Source organism: Perna viridis, chromosome 15 (genome assembly GCF_037379345.1).
Source record: "Perna viridis isolate PV_CMFRI_1.1 ecotype Kerala chromosome 15, ASM3737934v1, whole genome shotgun sequence".
NCBI classification, from domain to species: domain Eukaryota; kingdom Metazoa; phylum Mollusca; class Bivalvia; order Mytilida; family Mytilidae; genus Perna; species Perna viridis.
In genome coordinates, this window is record NC_142459.1 from 27,091,123 (window position 1) to 27,117,347 (window position 26,225).

The window sequence follows — 26,225 nt, forward strand, 5'->3', positions numbered from 1 at the left end:
TACACATTTTAGACCCTACCAGATAAACCTGATAGAAAGGAAGAGAAGGTGGGGCTTTCCAGTTGGATCTCGCCCTTTCATGCTTTTTGAAGTATTTTGGTAAGAGTTTCTGTTTCACTGAGACATGCGTCGAGTTCTGAACGTCGACTTCTCTAATACTAAAGTAGCAACGCCTACTGTTGTGATTACGAATAAAAAGACAACCAGGATTAATCAAAACCGAAAGTAAAAAAAATCCTTTGCAATTGTATTATTCACCTAAAAGGCAACTGTAATAATATGAATTTCTCTCGAGTCTATAGTGAAGATAAAGATAAATTTTAATAGGGGTAGGCATTGCACAGGCACTTGTTTCTGTCTGTGGGGGGAATACTATTAAACGGGGCGACTATCAATGCTTCTACTTGGGCATTGATAGTCGACCCTAGTTCGAATTTCCTCTGACCCTGCAATTCTTCTCTTTTTTATTTGGATATTGATATGTTAGGTTGGGGTCAGAACGATGTGCCATACGAAAAGTTGGAGATTCAGCTGTACCGCGGAGCTAGTCCGAATTTCCCCTGACCTTGGAACCCTCCTCTTTTTTATTTGGATATTTATGTGTCGGGTTGGGGTCAGAACGATGTGCAATACAAAAAGTTGGAGATTCAGAGGTACCGCGCAGTACCGCCCTTCAGGCTTCAGCCGCTTGTAATGACTTTCAAGTTGAAATTGTGCATGTCACACCTACCTAGTTCGATTCCGAAATCATTTTCCTGTATGCTGATACCAAATTTGTTACAAAAATTACATTTAATATTGAAGTTTCGATAATTTTCCACGAGAGACCCTGTTTTGTTGACATTTTGAACCGTAATAAGAGTAGGCGGACTGAATACTTACTGGGCTGTTTGTTTACATCTACATGTAACCTGACTGAATACTTACTGGGCTGTTTTATTAATATCTACATGTAACTAGACTGTTTGTTTACACCTACATGTAACGTGACTGAATATTTACTGGGCTGTTTGTTCTGATTTATTACAGGGAAATGCCATATTACTATGATTTAAGGGGGGGGGGCTGGTTGGGATCAAATTTAGAAATAAATAATACAATTAGAACAAGCAGAAAAATAATACATTGGCATCTCATATTATCCTCATAATATTAATTCTATTGGCACAAAATAATGTACAATTACATGTATACTGTATCTGATATGTCTGATCCCCCTCCCCTCTGTAGAGGATCAGTATATACATGTACATATATCAATATATGCTGAACAGATAGGTTGTGGTACTGTTCTGTATAGTGCTGAATATTGCCACAATCTGTACATGCTTCAATCTTCCATCAATCTCCTATAGAGGGTATATTCAATATTCTAAAGCTATACACCTATTAAACAAGCCTCTTTATGCAAATTGAAACAGGATAACCAAAATAGTTTGCAGATTTGTAATAAGTAGTACTCATGCGTTCTGATTTTTTTCACATCCTGTATAGCATATAAACTTGCAAGTTGATACATGGTTAATTAGGTAGTGACTATAGGGCTATAAGGCGGAGATTGGCTTTCATAAGAAAAACACTTAATACCATTACAATTTTGTTGTATAGCATTACAACTGTACTAAGATTTCAAACATGACATTGTCTCAACAAATGCTTACTGAAATTTGTTCACATGTTCAAATTTTACTTGAATATTCCTGCTTAACTGAAGAAAACCTGAGCATGGGTGGGGGGGGGTCACTTCTTATTTACAATTATATACAGTGGTGCCACTATAATGGGTCTGTTTTTCTAGAGTTGAACTATATAATTGGGTCATATTTTTTCCCTTTTCTATGTCAATGGGCTGTTATTTATCCATGGGTCTCTTAATTCAAAGATTTAAGGTACACACAGGGTGTGTAATATAAAGTCCCTTGACTTGTACTCAGTAGTAGAATATATGCACGGGTATGTATTTCTTGCAGACAAATACATGAATGGATGTGTTTTTCCAGCCCCAGCTCCTCCCTGTACCCAATTTTAACAAAAGTGACCCCTTTGAGCCCAAGTTAGTGTGAGCCATAACTTTTAGTACATGCGGTGTAGATAAAATATTCATAAAAATATGCATACATCTTCGGCATAGGGCATAATTTAGGCAGTGAAATAGGTTTAAGTTGCAAGAATTAAAAAAAATATAGTTAAAAGTTGTCAGCTGTTGTATTTTCAATAGAATTGAAGTCAGTGTTTTCTAAACAAAGAGAGATAACTCTAGCACTGCAAGGTCATAAATGACCATACCGGTATGTACTAAGGAGAAAAATAAATTCTTTAAAAAATCTTTATTATCACATGAGAATCGCTAAGTAATTGTCATTTTATCATTTCAGCCATACGTACATGTACCTACAATTCAACATTACGATCATCAGAGCAGTACAGAGTAACCCACCTCTTGGGTGAGATGATATATGCTTGTTCCAATTTTTAAAGCCATTGTCAGTCAACACCTTCAATAATGTCATTGTCAGAAGAAGAAACAGATTTTCTCAGACTGGTTAACCTGGTGGTGAAGGTGGCACCACAAGCTGTCAGATATTTGTTTGATCAGAGATTTCCTCCTGCAGATCTGACAACTGTCCTGCAGAATAACTTGTTAAAGCTGAATAAACTTAAAAGTTCAAAGGTCATCAATGCAGCACAATGGGATTTACTGTTTCCTCCATCAGGTGATTCTCTTTTTATACAAACAGTTACTATGACACCAATTATTTCTCTCTCTTATTTTTTTTTATATATATATTGCCTGTTTGATTAAAAGATGTCCGTATGTCTGTCTGTTCATCTACTACATATAACATGTGTAATTTTGTCCTCCTTTCTTAGTTGCTATACGTCTGCAACTTTGACAAGACCGGTGAATTTAATTGAATGAAACTACATGTATATTCTTTATCACATGATGTTCATCTGTTAATTTGTCCATCTTTCTTAGTACCTATATATCTACAACTTCGACAAGATACTACATGCATATTCTTTATCACATGATGCAGTTGTGAAACTCTTATCTTACATTTCAATCTGTTGGGATTCATGATACTATGATTAACCAGGCCGCACATTCATCAGGGATGGGGGCATGTCCTTATTTTGTGATTTCATGATCAAACATATTGACTGTGTCTTGCTGCAACAGAGGTGTACAGTTTTCTCTGCAATTACTTGCTGAAACCACTTAACAGTTGGTAATTATCTCAATATCAGTGTCGACACCATCAAACAACTTTGTGACACTGACAGATTCTTTAGTAACTTATGATCACAATTTTACCAGTGGATCAGATTTTTACTGTTACTTTATTTGTTTATTATGTACAACTTTTTTGCATAAGATTTGTTTGAAAGAGTAATCAAGAGAACCAAGGTTATAGCGATAATCAAAAGAATGTAATCCAGGGCCATGGGCCAGACATGGAAAAGAGACATACACAACAAAGAACATAAAGTAACTAAATTCATACATACAAAGTAACAAAAGCAAATGAGCAACTCGGACTTCACTAAAAACTGGGAGCATGGACCAGTTGCACCGGTAGGGTATGCGTTTGAAGATTTCAAAAGGAAAAACTAGTTCTTCACCATATGATGTTACTACACTGATGTATTTACAGGAAATACGGGTATTGCTACATCTACAACATACTAAGTATGATGTCATGCTACTGATTTGTTTTACAGGAGGTACCACTACATCTACAGTGAATAATGTTATGCTACTGATTTGTTTTACAGGAGATACCACTATCTCTACAGTGAATGATGTCATGCTACTGATTTATTTACAGGGGATACTACTACATCTAGAACATATAATGTTATGCTACTGATTTGTTTTACAGGAGGTACTACTACATCTATAACATACGATGTTAAGCTACTGATTTGTTTTACAGGAGATACTACTACATCTACAGTGAATAATGTTATGCTACTGATTTATTTACAGGAGATACTACTACATCTACAACTTATGATGTCACCTTACTAATTTGTTTGTTACGGAATATTGTTCCATTTGGATCACCATCACCTGCAGTAGCGAGGCCATCAACAGGGTTTGATCAACTCCCACAAACTACAGATTCATCTGAGGGGGCTGACCTTGCCAGGATCAAACACTACAGAAATCATATTGCTCACAATAAAGATGCTACAATAGGCAAAATGGATTTTAATGTGGCTTGGTGGGATTTATGTGAGGTAAAGTGTATATGCAGAATATGTTGATGCATTCCTATGTTTAAATTTATGTACATACATATTTAGAATCAAAGATTGAAATATCTTTATGACTGCCAGTATTTGTCAGAGGCGACCAGGTCAACATTGACATCCACACAATATGGTTATATTTTGTTTTCCACTCAAACAGATAAATTAAAGTTTATAGTATGTGGGCTGAGATAACCAATATACTTTTTGTAGATTTATTTTCTATTTTGTGTTCACATAATAAAGCTTTATAAGTCCACTGATAATATGACAGAGAAAGGCTTAGAATTAATACAAGGCAGGTTTAAGCTGAGAGAGGACAAAGTTGAATATACTGATATGTAGTAAAAATTGTAATGTCCTTTTACAACTAGTATTTATTTTCTTTCAACTGAACAAAATTTTAAGATATAAGCAATGAAAATTAAATGATGAAGAAGATACAAAACTGTTAAAAAGATGTACATTGTACTTGCTTTATATTACCATTACTATCACAGGTTGACTTCTTGTCAGACTGTAATCAGGCTCTTAGTGCTTCTAAGGTCAAAGGTTAAATTCTCATTGATTACCATTTATATGATGACTTTGGCACCGCATGTCTGACCACATTCTAGTGAATATTGCTTGTCAATCTTTGTCAAGTTGAAGTAGACATTGTATCAATGTGTATAGTAATAATGTTTTACTGACCAATGAATATTGGGTTGATTTGATTAGTTTTGAAATCACTGGTAAAAATTTTAATTTAGTTCCTTATATTTGACTAGACATGTTATCACCATGGTTTAATGATGATACATGTATGTCTTCAATTAAGGCTTCTTGAGAAGTGCTCCACAATTAAATAACTTGCAAGTCACTTTGACCTACATTATATGGTTCAATGGCTTTTGTAAAGGTCTTTGTTTAGGTCTAATATCAGAAAGAGGAAAGATCAAGGAACAAAGCACAAATCTGAGAATACCAAAACAAAATAGACATGGCAAGTACATCCTTATATGAAAGTGGTCAGTTTATGTTGTCACAGAATTTTTTGTGAACTGAAATAAAATATCTCAGCAATATATATATTAAATTAAAAGTGATAAAATTTTAGTAATTAAAGAAGATTCGTACAATCTTTTTTTTTTATACATACTGTTAAAGCCTACAATTTTATGTTCTGCAAAAAAAAAATTGCTCGCCTTTATTTTTTTAGCTTTGTCTTAATAAGTAAAACAATTTTTTTTTATAAACATTTTCAAATCACTGGCTTGCCCCCAATTTTTAAGGTGGAATAATCCATAGATCAAGAAATTGAATTGGTGTGGCCTTACAATGTAAAAAAGAATCTGGGAGAATATTCTTTGGTGACTGATTGATTTTGTAAGGGGAGGTACTTGAAGTTGATGAGTAGGAGTGGGTGCATGGTGGATCCTGCCAGGCCATTTACTATTACTGCCTAACAGAGGAAAGGGTGCATGATGGATCCTGCCAGACCATGGACTATTACTGCCTTACAGAGGAGTGGGTGCATGGTGGATCCTGCAAGACCATGGACTATTACTGCCTTACAGAGGAGGGGGTTCATGGTGGATCCTGCCAGGCCATGGACTATTACTGCCTAACAGAGGAGGGGGTGCATGATGGATCCTGCCAGACCATGAAATATTACTGCCTTACAGAAAAGCCAAATGGAAAATGTTTACAAATACACCAATTTCTGTCCAATGAAACAATTTTATCTATTAATACAAATTTCACTGGATCTATTAAAAAAAAAATTCTAAAAAGAATTTTTTTATTTTATTGCAGGCAATTAGAAGACTGGGTGCTGGTAGATATGACCAGGACTGTAGTGATTTGAGGGTAGCCTCCCTTGATAGGTTTGATAGAGAAGTCTGCAGAGACATGATCAAGACATTGATAGGTGAGATTATTTTGAAAATCAATAAAAATTAGTTTTATACCACAGCAAATAAAAAAACATGTTTTGATGCCAAAAAGTCAGTAACAACATTAACTGATGCCATGTTAGCTATTGCCATCACTTGCCCTCTGTTATTTTTGACGGTAACATTTTTTCAAAACTTTTCTTTTCCGACATTACTTGACCAATTGGAACCAAACTTGGTATGAATGTTTTGTGGGGTATCCTGCATAGAACTGGTGGAGGGATTTTTGATCTATCAAAAAGTATGGTCACTGATATTATTAATAAAACATAAGGGTCAGACAGTAGTTTTTCGCATATATCTCCTAAATCGTTAGGTTTAGCGAAATTCTAACAGTGTAAAGGTGTTCAACATAATGAGATCTATCTGTGGTCAAATTTTCATTGTAATCTGTTACGCCATATTCGAGTTATTGCCCATTTTCAACATGTTTTGCTATTTTTGATGTTATTGCTTTCTGAAATCTTTCCTCTGACATTACTTGACCAATTGGAACCAAACTTGGTTTGAATGTTCCGTTTTGTATCCTGCATACAACTGAGATTGGGATATTTTGATCCGCAAAAAAACATGGCTGCCGTTAAAAAGAACAGAACATCAGGGTCAGACAGTCTGGTGTAGACAAATGAGGAAAGGAAAAGAGTACAATTTGTTTATATAATTATATCTCAAAGTTTGTTCTCCTTGTGATGAAACTTTAAGTATTCTTTGGCGTGTTTATTTGTTTAATTGTATATATTGAGTCACACTGAAGATGTTTGAATGAAAATATTTTTTTAACTGTTGCATTCTGTGTCAAAAGTTAATTACATCCAAACTCTCAACTGCATTAAGCGTAAATGTTGTGTCTGTATTTGTCTTAAATGCTCAGAGTTGGGCCCTTGTAATTTTATCAAGCTGTGCCATGCAAAGCATTTTATTGGAATCAAATCTGTCAACATTCTTTCAACCTGATCCATTGAACTATTTACGCAGTTTAACTTCAATAACTTTCTGTTTCATTTGGTTACTAGAAGAATTGGACAAGACACTCAAAGATTATTCAGTGGCATTAACAGATCATACAGCGACACTCGCAGATCATTCATCGACACTCACAGATCATTCAACGACAATTGCAAATCATTCAGCAACACTTACAGACAATACAGCAACACTCACAGATCATTCGGCGACACTTGCAGATCATTCAGCGACACTCACAGACCATTCAGCCACATTGACAGATCATTCAGCGACACTCTCAGATCATTCAGCGACACTCTCAGATCATACAGCAACACTTACAGATCATTCAGCGACACTTGCAGATCATTCAGAAACACTCACGGACAATACATCAACACTCGCACATCATTCAGCAACACTCACAGATCATACTTCAATGCTTGCAGTTCATTCAGCAACACTTGCAAAACAAACTATGGTAAGTTATGGTTATTTCAAAGAAGCACTCAAGGCTGTATGTCATTGAAATACAAAATGTATATATACAGAATAAAAGTTACCTTCAATTTTGATATTGATTGTATCATATGAAATATCTTGACGAACATGCGATATTGTCAGTATCAAAATTGATAGCAGTTATTATTATACGACCGCCAGAAAAATTGCAGTAATTTGATGGTATGCTGTTGTCGTTTTCCATAGACACTTCCACATCCACTCAATAACTAATGAGTATAACTGAACAGATATTTATGAAATTATACCACACAGTGCCATACAATAACAATTAATTTTTGGGGTTGTGACTTTAGCAGTTTAGGAATTAGGGGAACAAAAAAGGACCAGAAACAGGCTTTTACATGTAACTTGAGTATCAGTGTATAGATCTGTTACATAAGGTGCCACACCACCAAAGGAAGGCCCAGATTTATTTTTTGGGTTGGGGAGGTGGGGGGGGGGGGTGTTGTGACTTCAAGCATTTCAGAGAGTGAGGACCCAAAATATTCAATGAATTTGTTGATTTTATTGTATTGTTAACACTGTAAGATGTTCACAGATATAATCATAATACAGTACCTTAACCGGTCTGTTCAACAAATATTGCAATGGGTCATCAATCACCAATCAGTTTCCAATCAGTCATCGATCTGTCAAACTAATCCATTAAACCGGTGATTGCATCATGTGACCATAGAGCGTTAAATATATTTTACCGATTCCCTTGTTGTATTTGTCAATTTTCCACATATAAACGTAAGGTAGTAGATTAAAACAACAATTAATACTTCTATTTTACATTTGTTTAAATTTTAACAGATCATCTGTAATTTTACATAATAAAACTGCGATCAGATCGGTCACCGGTCATTGATTATCGATCCGTCAGCGATCAGTCAGTCAGCAGTCATCAATCCGTCAAATCGGTGCACAATTCAGTTCAGGGACTGTATCAAAGAATTATCCCATGGAAAAACTGTGGGTATTCTTTGACTTTTTTAGGGGCTATAATATTACAATCACCTTGTCAGTCTGTCTGTCTGTTCGATACATTTTTTGAAACAGGTTTTTCAAGCTTCTGTTGAAGGTAATGATTAGATATATGATATATTATTTTTGCATGATAAATTGTGCCGCGTCTCCCCATCATAGGTTTCTCATCTACTTGTCATTTTTCAAACAGTACATTGTGCAAATTTTCTTACCAGATTTTTCAGCTTCCATATGGGGGAATGCATAGATACATGTGTTTGGTAAATATGTATTACTTTTGCTTAATGACTTCCCTTTTCAGGTTCCTCCTTCATCTACAATCTATTTACTGATTGGGACAGCCACTCGCTTCCCAGGTTGAGTGGTGGTATTCTTAACACAACCCAGGGTACAACGTTTCGCTTGTCTACATTTTATTTATGGATATTTTGTCAAATTAGGGAAATGTTGCAATGGAAAATTTAAAGATCTTTGAGCCATTTTAATTTTTCAGAATTGTATTATATGTCCAATATTTTATCGTAATCCATTCTGAATTGTATTAAGCTTGAATGATATGCCCATATTTGCCTACTCTGTTCATGGTTGACAACTTCGGTCATATCAAGCTGCACCCTATGAGGCATTTTATTCTGTTTATTCTTATTCAACCAAAATATTTTTTATGTTGTTTCTGTTGCATATCACATGTTATAGCTGTCCCCTTGTTAGAACCTGAGCAAGTTTACCGTTATTATGTAAGCTGTCACAAAGTTTGGTCAATAAAATATGTATAAATATATAGAAATTTTCATTCCAGTGGTAGTGGTGTCTCTGACATATTTACCATACCTATAATCATTATATTTTCATTTCAAATGTGTAAACTGTTTGAGAACTTTTCTCTTTCAATCTCTTCATCACATGACTTATATGTATGTAGCTCCACCCACTATCTAAACGTCGTCTGCTACACAACAATAACTACCATGTCATTAAGCTCAAGTCTTCCTTATAAGATTCTTGGGATTGATATGAGGCTAAGAGTATTTTAATGGTACACTTGCTTGTAAGTTTATTAACTAAATTTTTCAGCTTCTTTTCTATGCCATGAACATGTCTAGTCAAGTTTAATTTGTACAAAAAAACTTTGATTGTTGAAAACAGGTTTGCATATCACATGCTTAATCTTTTTTCGTTAATATTTTGGTAATTCAATCTTTTATATTTTTTTTGCAGAACGATCAAGAGAAAACAGCATATATTAGCAAACTAGAAAAAAAGATAGGTGAGTCTGTCATATGTTGTAAAAATTTCAACTTATATCATGGTGTACATTTACTCTCTTTTTGTATACGACCACACATGCAAATATGTCAACCATAAGTTGTAAATAAAGAACATGACATCACCAAAACAACACATACATAGAAACAAAGGGAAACAAGACTATTTTTAAAACTGGGTCACCGGCCCCTACTATTCTGAAAAATAACATATTTCACATAGCATTTAGCATTTTACTGCCAAGAACCACGAGAAAATAAAACTATGAAATCACAGACACTCTTTGGTTGGATTAGAAACTTCTTTATCTCGGCTGGGTCATTAAAGGACTTGAAACTTTATCATTGGGTATTGTCCGAGATATCTCAGTATTGCATTCTTAAAGTTGTTAGATTCTTAATATCTAAATCTTATAATTACTTCCTGGTTTTTGTAAGCAACTGACCTTGCATACTGCTCCTGTCCACTTAGTAGAAAATGATTTTATTTTTACTTTCAGATGAACTAGACAGTAGCATTCCTATGCATATGAAAGGTAGGAGAAAAGTATAGGACTGAATGAATCAAATTAAGTGTGAGGAAATCAAAGGTTTATACAATCAACAATTTTCAGTAATATGAGGCAGGTGTTACCTGTAAGAAAACGAAGTTGAATAAATCAATATTTAAAAAAAATCAAAAATAAAAGGCCTGTTTCAGTTTTACAACAAGGATTTATTTTCTTGATAATTTGACAAAATCTTGACATGAGCTATAAACATTTTGTGTTGATAGAAACTAATATAAAGTAATTTTTATTTTATATTGCACTTGGCTTTACAAGATAAATTCCAGTTAGACTAAAATTAGTCTCCGTGCTTCTTAGGTCAAAGGTTGAATTGACTTCATCCTCTAGAAATAAGAATCAAAGAAGTATAGACAATAGTACTAATGGATAAAATTGAAACAAAAGGGACAAAACAATACTGAGACAACAGAGACAAAACAATACTGAGACTACAGGGACCGAGACAATACAATGACAACATAAACAGAGGCAATACTGAGACAAAAAAAAACAGAGACCATACTGTGACAGCAGGATAATAAATGCTGAGACAAAAGTAAAACTAAATTCTAAGCCAACAGGGACAGAGATAACACTTTGCCGACAGAAACAGAGACAACACTTAGCCATCAGAAACAGAGATAAAACTGAGACATCAAGAACAGAGACAATACTGAGGAAACATGGACAGAGACAATTCTGATTCGACAGTAACAATGCTGACACAACAGGGACAGTCGGTACTGCCACAACAGGGCAGAGACAATACTGAGACAACAGGGACAGAGATGATACTTACACAACAGGGACAGATACAATACATTGACAAAAAGGAACAGAGACAATACTGAGCGGAGAAATATGTACAGAGACATTGAGACAACAGGAACAGAGACAATACAGAGACAGTATGTACAGAAACATTATTGAGACAACAGAAACAGAGATAATACTGCAACATCAGGAACAAAGAGTATACTGTGACAACAGGAACAGAGACAATACTGAAATATTTGAGATAAAATCTGACTGGCATAATTCGAAGATATCTTAGACAATAGGAACAGAGACAATACTGAAATATTTGAGATAGACTCTGACTGACATAATTCTAAGATATCTTAGACAACAGGAACAGAGACAATACTGAGACGACAGGAAAAAAGACAATACTCAACAGATACAGGGATAAATCTAAGGCAAAAGAAAAAGAATATACTGAGACAATAGGATTGAAGACAATGCTAAGACAATAGGGAAGGAGAATATTCTGAGACAATATATTAAAAAGCAAAAATGAGGCTACAGGAGCACAGACAACATTAAAACAATGCTAACACGACAAAGGGAAAAGAATTTACTGAGATGACATAGCTGGAGACAATGCTAAAGCGATAGGGTAAGAGAAAATACTGAGACAACAGCAACAGACAATGCTAAGACATCAGGAACAAAGACAATACTGAGGTGACATTAACAAATGCAACACTAAGACAACAGGATTGGGAACAATTCTGGGATAACTGAAGCATTGACAATACTGAGACAACTTGAATAAGACAATATTGAGACAACAGTGTGAGAGATTATACTGAGACAATTAGTAAAGAATCAAAACTGAGACAACAGTAACAGATTTTAGACTGAGACACCAGATACATAGGCAATACTGAGACAACAGGAATGGGAACAATTCTGAGATATCTGAAGCAGTGAGAATATTGAGACAACCAGAAAAAAGACCATATTGAGACAACAGGGTAAGACACTATAATGAGATGACAAGTAAAGAACAAAACTGAGATTTTAAACTGAGACACCAGATTCAAAGGCAAAAACTGAGACAACAGTGTAAGAAAATATAGTAAGAAAACAAATACAAAGACAATACTGAGACAAAAAAGAACAGCAACAATGATAAATCAGCAAAGGCAGAGACAATACTAAGACAACAGGATCAGAGACAATAATGAGACAACACGAACAGAGACAAAAATAAGACAACAGGAACAGAGACTATACAAAGACAACAGGAACAGACACAATACATAAACAACAGGAACAGAGACAATACTGAGACAACAGGAACAGAGACAATATACAGACAACAGTGACAGATATAAAACATATACAACAGGAACAAAAACAATACTGAGACAACTGAAACAGAGACATTACTGAGACAATAGAAACAGGGACAATACAAAGACAACAGAATCAGAGACAATGCTGAGACAACAGGAACAGAGACAATAATTAGACAACAGGAACAAAAAACAAAGAAAATACAAAAACAACAGGAACAAAGACAAAAATGAGACAAAAGGAACAGACACAATACATAAACAACAGGAACAGAGACAATACTGAGACAATAGGAACAGGGATGATACTGAGACAATAGGAACAGAGACTTTACTGACACAACAAGGACAGAGACAATACAAAGAAAACAAGAACAGAGACAATACAAAGACAACAGGAACAGACACAATACATAAACAACAGGAACAGAGACAATACTGATACAACAGGAACAGAGACAATACTGAGACAACAGGAACACAAACAATACTGAGACAATAGGAACATGAAAAATACTGAGACAATAGAAACAGAGACAATACTGACACAACAAGGACAGAGACAATACAAAGACAACAGGAACAGAGATAATACTGAGACAATAGGAACAGAGACAATACAGAGACGATAGGAACAGAGACAATACTGAGACAACAGGAATGGAGACAATTCAAAGACAACAGGAACAGAGACAGTACTGAGACAACAAGAATATAGGTAGTAATGAGACAGTACTGATGCAACAAGAACATAGGTAGTAATGAGACCATAGGAACAGAGACAGTACTGAGACAACAGGAACAGAGACAGTACAAAGACAATATGAATAGGGACAATACTTTCCGCCATGGATGCAGCATATAGAATACCCATCTTTGTCTATGGCTGGCCAAGGTGGACAAAAATCAATATTTTGTAATCCTAAAAATTAATTTTGTAATATTAAAAATTCATTTTTTAATATTACATATTCCTGATTCAGTAATATTACAAAATATCACACATTTAGTAATATTACAAATTGAATTTGGAATATTAGGAAATAAATTTGTAATATTAGAAAATAAACATGTTAAATTAAAAAAATCACTTTGCAATATTGCAAAATCAGTCATAATGATTTATATTTCAAAATGTTTTTCTAATATTAAAAAATCCTAATTGAATATAACAAATTCAATTTGTAATATCAGAAAATCATTTTCTAACAATAAAAATTCATTTTTTTAATATTATAAAACACTTATTTTGTAATATTAGAAAATATACTTTTTTGATATTCGAAAATCAATTTCTAATATAAAAAAAAACATTTTTTAATATTAGAAATTTATTTTCTAATATTACAAATTCCTGATTTAGTAATATTACAAAATATCACACATTTAGTAATATTACAAATTAAATTTGTAATATTAGAAAACTAATTTGTAATATTAAAAAATCACTTTGCAATATTGCAAAATCAATCACATTTTTTTAATATGACAAAATGAATTTCTAATATTAAAAAAAATCCCACAACAATTGAAGTTTTAATAGCAAAAAATGTTTTTTAATAATAAAAAAGGGTTTTGTAATATTAGAAATCAAATTCGTTATATTAAAAAAATGAATTTGTAATATTAAAAAATCATTTAATACAGAGACAATTCTGAAACAAAGGGAACAGAGACAATATGAACAGGACACAAATATTGAGACAACAGGAACAGAGACGATACAAAAACAACAGGCACAGAGACAGTACTGAGACAACAAGAACATAGGTAGTAATGAGACAACAGGAACAAAGAAAATACTGTTACAACACAACAGAGACAATACATAGACATCAGAAACAGAGACAATACGAAAAGAGACAATACTGAGACAAAAGAAACAGAAACAATAGAAACAGAGACAATACTGAGACAATAGGAACAAAGACAATATGAACAGACACAAAACTGAGACAACATGAACAGAGACAATACAAAGACAACAAGAATATAGGTAGTAATGAGACAACAGAAGCCGAGACAATATTTAAACAATAGGAACAGAGACAATAGAAACAGACAATATTGAGACAATAGGAACAGAAATAATACTGAGACAATAGAAACAGAGACAATACTTAGACAACTGGAACAGAGACAATACTGACACAACAGGGACAGAGACAATACAAAGACAACAAGAATAAAGGTAATAATGAGACAACAGGAATGAGACAATATGAACAGACACAAGTACTGAGACAACATGAACACAGACAATTCTGAGACAACATCAACAAAGACAGTACTGAGACAACTGGAACAGAGACAATACTGAGAGAACAAGAACAGAGACAATATAAAGACAATATGAACAGAGAACATACCTTCTGCAATGGATGCAGCATATAGAATACCCATCTTTGTCTATGGCAGGCAAAAGTGAACAAAAATCAATATTTTGTAATATTAGAAAACAATTTTTTAATATTAAAATTGTTTTTTGTCATATTGGAAAATATTTTTTTGATATCAGACATTAATTTTGTATATTCGAAAATCAATTTCTGATATTAAAAAATAATTTTTTTAATATTAGTAATTCATTTAGTAATATTAAAGATTCATTTTGAATTTTTAATATCAAAAATGATTTTTAATAATAAAGAAGGGTTTCGTAATATTAGAAATCAAATTTGTTGTATTAAAAAAAATGAATTTGTAATATTAAAAAATCATTTTTTTAATATTAGAAAACACTTATTTTTGTCCACTTAGGCTTGCCATACTTGTCCTTACTATTCAGGTTTCAAACAGGGACAGAGAAAATGCATTTTTAGACAACAAAATTGGAATCAATTGTGAGACAAGAGGAACAAGGATAATACTGAGACGACTGGAAGAAAAACAGTTTTGAAAAAAAAATTGAACAAATTAATGACAGATATTACTGAATCAACAGGGAGGGACACAATACTGAGACAACATGAACAGGGACAATTCTGAGACAATACTATACAGAGACAACAGAAATAGAATAATACTTTATACCAGGAAGAGAGAATTCTGCGATGATAGAGAGAAAACACTAAGACAACAGGAACAATGACAAAACTGGGGTGACAGAAACAGAGAAAATATTGAGACAAAACCAGAGACAATAGTGAGATAAGAGAGTTCGTAAATATATATGGATGACTGATACAGTGACAAATTGAGACAACAGGCAGAAAAAACGTCTGGACAGACATCAAGGAATGAAGACATTACTGAGTGACAAAGGCTGTATTGAGACATCAGACACAGAGACAAACTAAGACAGCAAGAACAGAGACAATACTGAGACAGACTTAACCGGGACAAAGGCTATACTGAGACATCAGATACAGAGACAAAAATTAGACAGCCAGATTAGAGACAATACTGACAGAACCTGAACAGGGACAAAGACTATACTGAGACATCAGATACAGAGACAAAATTTATACAGCAAGAACAGAGACAATACTGGCTGAGACAACCTGAACAGTGACAAATGCTATACTGAGACATCAGATACAGAGACAAACTTTAGACAACAGAAACAGACAAAACTGAGACAATCTGAACAGGTACAAAGGCTATACTGAGGCATCAGATACAGAGACAAAACTTAGACAGCAAGACCAGAGAAAATACATGAGACAACCTGAACAGGGACAAAGGTTATACTGTTACATCAGATACAGAGACAAACTTTAGACAGCAAAAAAAGACGATACTGAGACAACCTGAACAGGCACAAAGACTGTACTGAGACATCAAATACAGAGACAAAACTTAGGAAGCAAGAACAGAGACAATACTGAGGCAACCTGAACAGGCACAAAAACTGTACTGAGACATCAGGTACAGAGACAAAACTTAGGAAGCAAGAACAGAGACAAAACTTAGGAAGCAAGAACAGAGACAATACTGAGGCAACCTGAACAGGCACAAAAACTGTACTGAGACATCAGGTACAGAGACAAAACTTAGGAAGCAAGAACAGAGACAATACTGAGGCAACCTGAACAGGGAAAAAGGCTATACTGAGACATTAGATACAGAGACAAAACTTAGGAAGCAAGAACAGAGACAATACTGAGGCAACCTGAACAGGGACAAAGGCTATACTGAGACATCAGATACAGAGACAAAATTTATACAGCAAGAACAGAGACAATACTGGCTGAGACAACCTGAACAGTGACAAATGCTATATTGAGACATCAGATACAGAGACAAACTTTAGACAGCAGAAACAGACAAAACTGAGACAACATGAACAGGGACAAATGCTATAATGAGACATCAAATACAGAGACAAAACTAAGACAACAGGAACAGAGACAATACTGAGACAAGAGGGTACGAGAATATACTAAGAAAAAAAAACATTCCTGCTACACCAAGGAAAGAGACAATGCTAAGATGACATGGGAAAATGGGTATACTGAGATAGCAGATACAGAGACATAGCAGATACAACAGGTATAGAGACAATTGGAACAGAAACTATACTGAGACAACAGATAAAGAGTTAATTATAAGATAGCAGGTACAGAGACATTGTTAAAAACAACAGGGAGGGAAGACGATAGGGACAGAGACAATTGGAAGATGATAGGGTTAGAGACAATTGGAAGACGATAGGGTCAGAGACAATTGGAAGACGATAGGGACAGAGACAATTGGGAGATGATAAGGACAAAGACAATTGGAAGATGATAGGGACAGAGACAATTGGAAGATGATAGGGACAAAGACAATTGGAAGACGATAGGGACAGAGACAATTGGAAGACGATAGGGTCAGAGACAACAATAACAAGAAAGACACTTAGCTCAAACAATGTTAAGAAAACATGAGCAAATATAGAGGTTAAACAACAATGTCAAAGACCCAGACAGCAGGGATACAGGAATGTTGAAAGGACTGAGGTAGAGATGTTAGACAGCAGGGATACAGGAAAAGGACTGAGGTAGAGATGTTAGACAGCAGGGATACAGGAATGTTGAAAGGACTGAGGTAGAGATGTTAGACAGCAGGGATACAGGAATGTTGAAAGGACTGAGGTAGAGATGTTAGACAGCAGGGATACAGGAATGTTGAAAGGACTGAGGTAGAGATGTTAGACAGCAGGGATACAGGAATGTTGAAAGGACTGAGGTAGAGATGTTAGACAGCAGGGATACAGGAATGTTGAAAGGACTGAGGTAGAGATGTTAGATAGCAGGGATACAGGAATGTTGAAAGGACTGAGGTAGAGATGTTAGACAGCAGGGATACAGGAAAAGGACTGAGGTAGAGATGTTAGACAGCAGGGATACAGGAATGTTGAAAGGACTGAGGTAGAGATGTTAGACAGCAGGGATACAGGAATGTTGAAAGGACTGAGGTAGAGATGTTAGACAGCAGGGATACAGGAATGTTGAAAGGACTGAGGTAGAGATGTTAGACAGCAGGGATACAGGAATGTTGAAAGGACTGAGGTAGAGATGTTAGACAGCAGGGATACAGGAATGTTGAAAGGACTGAGGTAGAGATGTTAGATAGCAGGGATACAGGAATGTTGAAAGGACTGAGGTAGAGATGTTAGACAGCAGGGATACAGGAATGTTGAAAGGACTGAGGTAGAGATGTTAGACAGCAGGGATACAGGAAAGGACTGAGGTAGAGATGTTAGATAGGAGGGATACAGGAATGTTGAAAGGACTGAGGTAGAGATGTTAGACAGCAGAGATACAGGAATGTTGAAAGGACTGAGGTAGAGATGTTAGACAGCAGGGATACAGGAAAGGACTGAGGTAGAGATGTTAGACAGCAGGGATACAGGAATGTTGAAAGGACTGAGGTAGAGATGTTAGACAGCAGAGATACAGGAATGTTGAAAGGACTGAGGTAGAGATGTTAGACAGCAGGGATACAGGAATGTTGAAAGGACTGAGGTAGAGATGTTAGACAGCAGGGATACAGGAATGTTGAAAGGACTGAGGTAGAGATGTTAGACAGCAGAGATACAGGAATGTTGAAAGGACTGAGGTAGAGATGTTAGACAGCAGAGATACAGGAATGTTGAAAGGACTGAGGTAGAGATGTTAGACAGCAGGGATACAGGAATGTTGAAAGGACTGAGGTAGAGATGTTAGACAGCAGGGATACAGGAATGTTGAAAGGACTGAGGTAGAGATGTTAGACAGCAGGGATACAGGAATGTTGAAAGGACTGAGGTAGAGATGTTAGACAGCAGAGATACAGGAATGTTGAAAGGACTGAGGTAGAGATGTTAGACAGCAGGGATACAGGAATGTTGAAAGGACTGAGGTAGAGATGTTAGACAGCAGGGATACAGGAATGTTGAAAGGACTGAGGTAGAGATGTTAGATAGGAGGGATACAGGAATGTTGAAAGGACTGAGGTAGAGATGTTAGACAGCAGGGATACAGGAATGTTGAAAGGACTGAGGTAGAGATGTTAGACAGCAGGGATACAGGAATGTTGAAAGGACTGAGGTAGAGATGTTAGACAGCAGGGATACAGGAATGTTGAAAGGACTGAGGTAGAGATGTTAGACAGCAGGGATACAGGAATGTTGAAAGGACTGAGGTAGAGATGTTAGACAGCAGGGATACAGGAATGTTGAAAGGACTGAGGTAGAGATGTTAGACAGCAGAGATACAGGAATGTTGAAAGGACTGAGGTAGAGATGTTAGACAGCAGGGATACAGGAATGTTGAAAGGACTGAGGTAGAGATGTTAGACAGCAGAGATACAGGAATGTTGAAAGGACTGAGGTAGAGATGTTAGACAGCAGGGATACAGGAATGTTGAAAGGACTGAGGTAGAGATGTTAGACAGCAGGGATACAGGAATGTTGAAAGGACTGAGGTAGAGATGTTAGACAGCAGGGATACAGGAATGTTGAAAGGACTGAGGTAGAGATGTTAGATAGGAGGCACAAAGATATTGTTTAGACAACTGGGGCATAGACAGTGGTCAGACAACTAGGATAATTACAGTAGTTAGACAGAAGGGTTTTAGACATCAAGGCTAATACTGTGGTAAGACAGTGGGGGTTGGAGACAAAGTTTAGACACTGAGGTCAGAAACAGTGGTTAGACAGCCAGGAAAAGACTTTGGTTAGACAGTGGGGTTGGAGACAAAGTTTAGACAATTAGGTCAGAGGCAGTGCTTATACAACAGAGATGAAAAAAGTGGTTAGACAATGGGGACATACACAAATTTTAGACAATGGGGATAGGGATATTGGTTAAACATTTGTATTGGACACCAGGATTTAGACAACTGGGACTGAGACTGGCTAGATAAGAGAGACAAATACAATGGTTAGACAGTAGGGTTAGAGACAAAGTTTATACAATAGGGACAGAGACAGAGGATTTGGAGACAAAGTTTAGAAAACTGGGGCAGAGACATTGGTTAGACATTGGTGTTGGAAACAAGGTTTAGACAACTGAGACAGACAATGGGGTTGGAGACAAACTTTTATCAAATGGAACAGAGACTGTGGTTAGACAGATGGGTTTGAGACAAGGTTTAGACAATGGAGAAAGAGTTGTTGGACAGTAAAGTTGGAGACAAATTTTAGACAACTGTGACAGAGACAGTGGTAAGATAAAAGAGACAACTTCAAAGGTTAGACAGTGGAGTTGGAGAAGAAGTTTACACAAGAGGTGCAAAGACAGTGTTTAGGCAACAGAAATATAGACGGTGGATAGACAGTTTGGTAGGATACAAAGTTAAGACAACTGGGACAGAGACAGTAGTTAGACAGTTGGGTTGGAGACCATGTAAAGACAACTGAGACAGTGGTGAGACAGTAATGTAGGAGACAACGTTAAGTCAACTAAGACAGAGACAGTTGTTAGAGGGTTTGGAATCAAAGTTTAGACTAAGACAGAGGCAGTTGTTAGACAAACGGGTTGGAATCAAAGTAAAGGCAGAGGAGAATGAAACTCTGGTTAGACAGTATGGTTGGAGACAAAGTTAAGACAACTGGGACAGAAACAGTACGATAAAGACAGTTTTTAGACACTCTGGTTGTGGACAAATGAATAAATGGGACAGAGACAGTGTTAAGTCAAAGGGGTTGGAGACGTTGAGGATGGAGACAGAGATTAAAAATGTGGTTAGGCAATGTGGACAGAGACAAAGTTTAGACACCTGGGACAGAGATTGTGGTCAGAAAGCAAATAAAGACAGTGGTTAGATAACAGAGTTCAAGACAGTGATTTGACAGGCAGGCAAAGACTGGTTATACATTGGGGTTGTAGACATAGTTTAGACAACTGGGACAGAGACAACAGAGATAGAGACAGTGGTTAGATAACAGAATTATAGGAAATGTTTAGCCAGGCGGGCAAAGACTGCGGTTCGACAACTGAGTTGGAGACAAAGTATAGACAACTGGGACAGAGACAGTGGTTAGACAGAGACAAAAGAGATAAAGACAGTGGTTATACAGCTGGGCAAAGACTGTTGTTAGATAATGGGGTTGGAGACAAAGTATAGACACTAATACTGAGACAACAGGATCAAAGAAAATACAAAGACAACAAGAATAAAGGTAATAATGAGACAACAGGAACGAGACAATATGAACAGACACAAATACTGAGACAACAGGAACAGAGACAATATGAACAGATACAAATACTGAGACAACAAGAACAGGGGCAATACAAAGACAACAAGAACAAACACATTATGTAAAGAGACAAATTCTGAGACAATATGAATAGACACAAATACTGAGACAACAGGAACAGAGACAATACTGAGACAATAGGAACAGAGACAATATGACAGACACAACTACTGAGACAACAGAAACAGAGACAATACAAAGACAACAAGAACAAAGACAATATGTACAGAGACAAATACTGAGACAATATGAACAGACAAAAGTACTGAAACAACAGGAACAGAGACAATACAATGACAACGGGAACACAGACAATATGAACAGACACAAATACTGAGACAACAAGAACAGGGACAATATTGGAACAATAGAAAGAGACAATACTGAGACAACTGGTACAGAGACAATACTGATACAACTGGGACAGAGACAATGCAAAGACAACAGAAATGGAGACGATAGGAACAGAGACAATACTGAGACAATAAAAACAGACAATAGTGAAACAACTGGAACAGAGACAATACAAAGACAACAGAAACAGAGACAATACTGAGACAATAGAATAGAGACAATACTGGTAATATAAAGACAATATGAACAGGGAACATACTTTCTGCCGTGGGTGCAGCATATAGAATACCCATCCTTGTCTATGGCAAGTCGAGGTGGACAAAAATCAATATTTTGTAATATTACAAAATAATTTTTTAATGTTACAAAATCATTTTTTTATATCAGAAAATATTTTTTTAATATCAGAAATTGATTTTGAAATATTAATAATTCATTTTCTAATATTACAATATATCATACATTTAGTAATATTACAAATTGAATTTGTAATATTAGGAAATGAATTTGTAATATTAAAAAAAAGAATTTGTAAAATTTAAAAATCACTTTGCAATATTGCAAAATCAGTCACATTTGTTTATAGTACAAAATGATTTTCTAATATTAAAAGAGTAATCAAGGGAACCAAGGTTATAGCGGTAATTAAAAGAATGCAATCCAGGGACAAAGACCGGACACGGAAAACAGACATACACAACAAAGAACATAAAGTTACTAAAATCAAACATACAAAGGAACAAAAGCAAATGAGCAACTCCACTGAAAACTGGGAGCATGGACCAGGTGCACTGGTGGGGTAAGCGTCCTCTGCTTTTCTAGAAACACACGCCGAGTTGCTTATAAAAAGTCAAGTTTGGGCTGGACAAACAAGGAAAAGAATTGTAATTGTATTAAAAAGTCCTTTTTTAATATAAGAAATTCAGTTGAATTTTTAATATTAAAAAAGGGATCTGTGATATCAAAAGTCCAATTTGTAATATCAGAAAATGAATTTGTAATATTAGAAAATATATTTGTAATATTAAAAAAAAAACATTTTTTGATATTATTTTAGAAATTCATTAAGTAATATTAAAAATTCATTTTCGAATATTACAAATTCCTGATTTAGTACTATTATAAAATATCACACATTTAGTAATATTGTAAAATGAATTTGTAATATTAGAAATTGATTTTGTAATACAAATGTATTAAAAAATCACTTTGCAATATTGCAAAATCAGTCACATTTTTTTTATATTATAAAATGATTTTCTAATCATAATTGAATAAGACAAATCCAACATGTAATACCAGAAAATCAATTTCTAATATTAAAAACCATTTTTAATATTAGAAATTTAATTGAATTTTTAATATCAAAAATTTTTTTTTTTAAATTAAAGAAAGGTTTTGTGATATTAAAAAAATGAATTTATGATATTAAAAAAATCATTTTTTTAATATTAGAAAAGACTTATTTTTGTCCACTTTGGCTTGCCATACTTTTCCATACTATTCAGGTTTCAAATTAAATTGTTGTGTCATTCTGCTAAACATTTTATTATTTTTGATACACAAATAATTAAACATAATTTTTTTTTATTATAGAAAAATATCAGAGTTACATTGAACAATGGCAGGAAGATGAAGTAACATTTACTGTTACTAGGGCAACAGAACAGGTGACCAGATTGGTTCAAGAAAATGGTGTGGTTCTTGTTACTGGAAGTTCTGGATCAGGGAAATCTTCAATTATACACCATGTAGCTCTAGAATTACAATCAAAAGAGAAATATGATGTTATCCCAATTGTATCCTCTCCTGCTGATATTGTACAATACAGAGATTTAAAAAAGAATCAAGTTTTTGTCATAGATGATTTTTGTGGGAAGAATTTTATTAATGAACAAGACTTACAAGCATGGAAAGAACAGGCTGACAAAATTGAGCAATTACTTCTTTCTGAAAATAAAAACCGAAAAGATGCAAAATCAGATAAAAAGGGGGTAACTTATGGACGAATGATAATTCTTATTTCATGTCGTTTGCAAATATCAAAGGATGCAAAATTCGAGTCAATGAAGATGTTCAACAAACCATCAGTAGACTTACAATCCAAGAATTATTGCTTACTGCCTAAAGAAAGACATAATATGATCAGCAAGTACACAACTCTATCAGAATATAACTTACAAATAATGGATAAAGTGATGGACAGGTGCTCCTTTTTTCCATTGCTGTGTAAAATGTCGAAGGGAAAACAAGTAGAGCAGTTGACTGAACTTTTCACATCTCCTGTTGATAGTATAAAGAATGATATCAAAGACATGATAGAAAATAAACATTTTGAGTTCTGTGCCTTGGTATTATGTGTATTGTTTCCAAATGAATTAGAAGAATTGTATATGAATCCAAGAACAACATCAGAAAATGTTAAAGTGAAAGTAACAGAAATAGTGGCTAATTTTGATATCAATCTAAAAATAGAACTGAAAAGAAAACAACTTGTTGACACCTTCCATAAACTTGATGGAACATATATCAAGAAAACAGGATCAGTCTACAGTATAGCCCATGATAAACTGTATGATATGGTTGCTGTAACTTGTGGTCAAAAACTTGTGGAACTTTTCATTGAATATTCACCTTCATCATTCATAGCAGAAAGATTCAAACTTAAATCAGGTCAAAATCTAGAACAAGATGATTCCTTCCTGTATTTATCTGATGATACTGAGATTGTTTACTTTGACAGAATATTCAGAGATCTCAAAGAACAAGATGGAAAGTCATTCTTTGATAATCAACAGTTGAAAGAAAAAAGATATAAAGATAAAGTGATGGGATATATAAAAGAACACACAGATTCATGTAAACAATTATTCCTTGAGTTGGATGATAAATGTCTTATAGATAAAAATAGATACTTTTTTAACAAACGTAAATTTTATACTAGTACACCAATGATTGAAGCCTCAAAGATTGGTTTTTATGAATTAGTTAAATATCTCATTTCTATAAAATGTAATGTAAACAAAACAGATAGTATATTCGGACGTTCACCTTTGTACTATAGTTATGAGAATGGCCATGTAAATATTGTACAACTGTTAATAACAAATGGTGTAAACATTCAAGATGTTTTGTGTGAGGCATGTTACCATGGTGATATTAATACTGTGAGAATGTGTCTAGATAGAAATGTTGATGTGTCACAGTGTAATAGTGGTGGGTTAGGAGAGACTCCACTGTATGGTGCATGTGTGGGGGGTCATATTGACATTGTGAGATTGTTGTTAGATAGAAATGTTGATGTGTCACAGTGTAATAGTGGTGTGTTAGGACAGACTCCACTGTATGGTGCATGTTACTGGGGTCATATTGACATTGTGAGATTGTTGTTACAGAATAATGCTGACCCAACTCAGAGAATCAGGTTGGGTCCCACACCTTTAGATTTACGATTGGTTGATGAATCAATTAAACAACTTTTAAGGAGTTACATTAAACATTGATATTCATTCTTTATATCAATAATCTGCACATGATTTATTTTTTATGACCTTTTATTTCTTTTATTTTAAGAATGAGATATCACTTGTGGGGTCTTGTTTTAATCAACTTTTTATGCTGAATCAGAATATATAATTATTTTTATGATTTGTGAGAAAAAAGTTGTTTTTCAAAATTTTCTGGAATGTTCTGTACAGTGGAAGTTTTGTATTTTGTGTTGATTTTAGTGATTTATTTTTATATTTTAAGTTTTTGACCCATGTTGTGGGGTCTTGTTTTACTCGACTCATCGTTCTGCATCAGTTAAAATTAATAATTTTTAGATTTGGTAAAAAACATTGTTTTTCAAAATTTTCTGGAATGTTCTGTACAGTGGAAGTTTTGTATTTTGAGTTGATTTTAGTGATTTATTTTTATATTTTAAGTTTTTGACCCATGTTGTGGGGTCTTGTTTTACTCAACTCATCGTTCTGCTTCAGATTAAAGTAATAATTTTTAGATTTGGTAAAAAAAGTTGTTTTTTCAAAATTTCTCTGCTTCAAATATCACAAAATTAATATGCAGTCATCTTTGACAACATTTTATAATTTTTATATTCAATATTTGACATGACTTGTGGGGTCTTGTTTTATTCAACTTTTCATTTTTAATCAGAAAATATAATTATTTTTATGTTTTGAGGAAAAAAAGTTGTTTTTTATTCAAATTTTCTAGAATGTTACAGACAGTGGATGTTTTCATATTTGTAAGTTTTGTTCCCTGATTTATTTTTATATTTTAAGTTTTTAACTTCCTGTTGTGGGGACTTGTTTTGTTTTGATTTTTAACTACTGGTACTGAATTAAAAAATGTCAACATTTTTTTTGTGGATATGTGGAAAAAAACGTAGTTAGAGTTTTTTAGGGTGTTATTTCAAGATTTTACTGGATTTCATTCAACTCATCGAACTGAAACAGATTAAAATGATATTATGTAAACAAAAGTTGTATTTTTCTTAAATTATGTTTCTATTATGTTTTTATTTTCCAGGAAAATAGTTTTCAAATCTTTTGAGGTATAAAAAAAAATATTTTAAACTGTAAATCTAAGTCATATTACTTTGTACATTCTTATTATTTGGTGTAAATAGAGATTTTTAGGAGAAAATAAAAATATTATCGGTT

The 26,225-nt window shown here is 34.4% G+C and overlaps 1 protein-coding gene and 1 long non-coding RNA gene across 6 annotated transcripts; both read left to right on the top strand.

Moving 5' to 3' along the window:
* LOC148597642 (uncharacterized) lies at positions 1-26,225 on the top strand. Of its 2 annotated transcripts, none has more exons than XM_088562730.1 (8): positions 1-99; positions 2,376-2,714; positions 3,995-4,248; positions 6,058-6,172; positions 7,211-7,623; positions 9,858-9,906; positions 10,405-10,440; positions 23,158-26,225. In XM_088562730.1, exons 2-8 carry the CDS (start codon positions 2,504-2,506, stop codon positions 25,062-25,064), a joined length of 2,985 nt encoding a protein of 994 aa, XP_088418856.1. In that variant the 5' UTR covers positions 1-99; positions 2,376-2,503; the 3' UTR covers positions 25,065-26,225. The 2 variants fall into 2 exon arrangements, with proteins under 2 accessions (XP_088418856.1, XP_088418857.1); XM_088562731.1 differs by having other exon boundaries at positions 7,214-7,623.
* LOC148597643 (uncharacterized) lies at positions 13,438-19,004 on the top strand. 4 transcript variants are annotated; one of them, XR_015918822.1, is made up of 2 exons: positions 13,438-18,306; positions 18,347-19,004. It is a non-coding gene; the product is annotated as an uncharacterized LOC148597643 (long non-coding RNA). The 4 variants fall into 4 exon arrangements; XR_015918823.1 differs by having other exon boundaries at positions 18,394-19,004; XR_015918824.1 differs by having other exon boundaries at positions 13,438-18,259.

Bases quoted from the DNA above. Each gene is read 5' to 3' on its own strand.
- LOC148597642 (XM_088562730.1), top strand. From the start codon at position 2,504: ATGTCATTGTCAGAAGAAGAAACAGATTTTCTCAGACTGGTTAACCTG. The intron at 4,249-6,057 runs GTAAAGTGTATA...ATTTTATTGCAG, and splicing joins CTTGGTGGGATTTATGTGAG to GCAATTAGAAGACTGGGTGC. The intron at 9,907-10,404 runs GTGAGTCTGTCA...TTTTACTTTCAG, and splicing joins CAAACTAGAAAAAAAGATAG to ATGAACTAGACAGTAGCATT.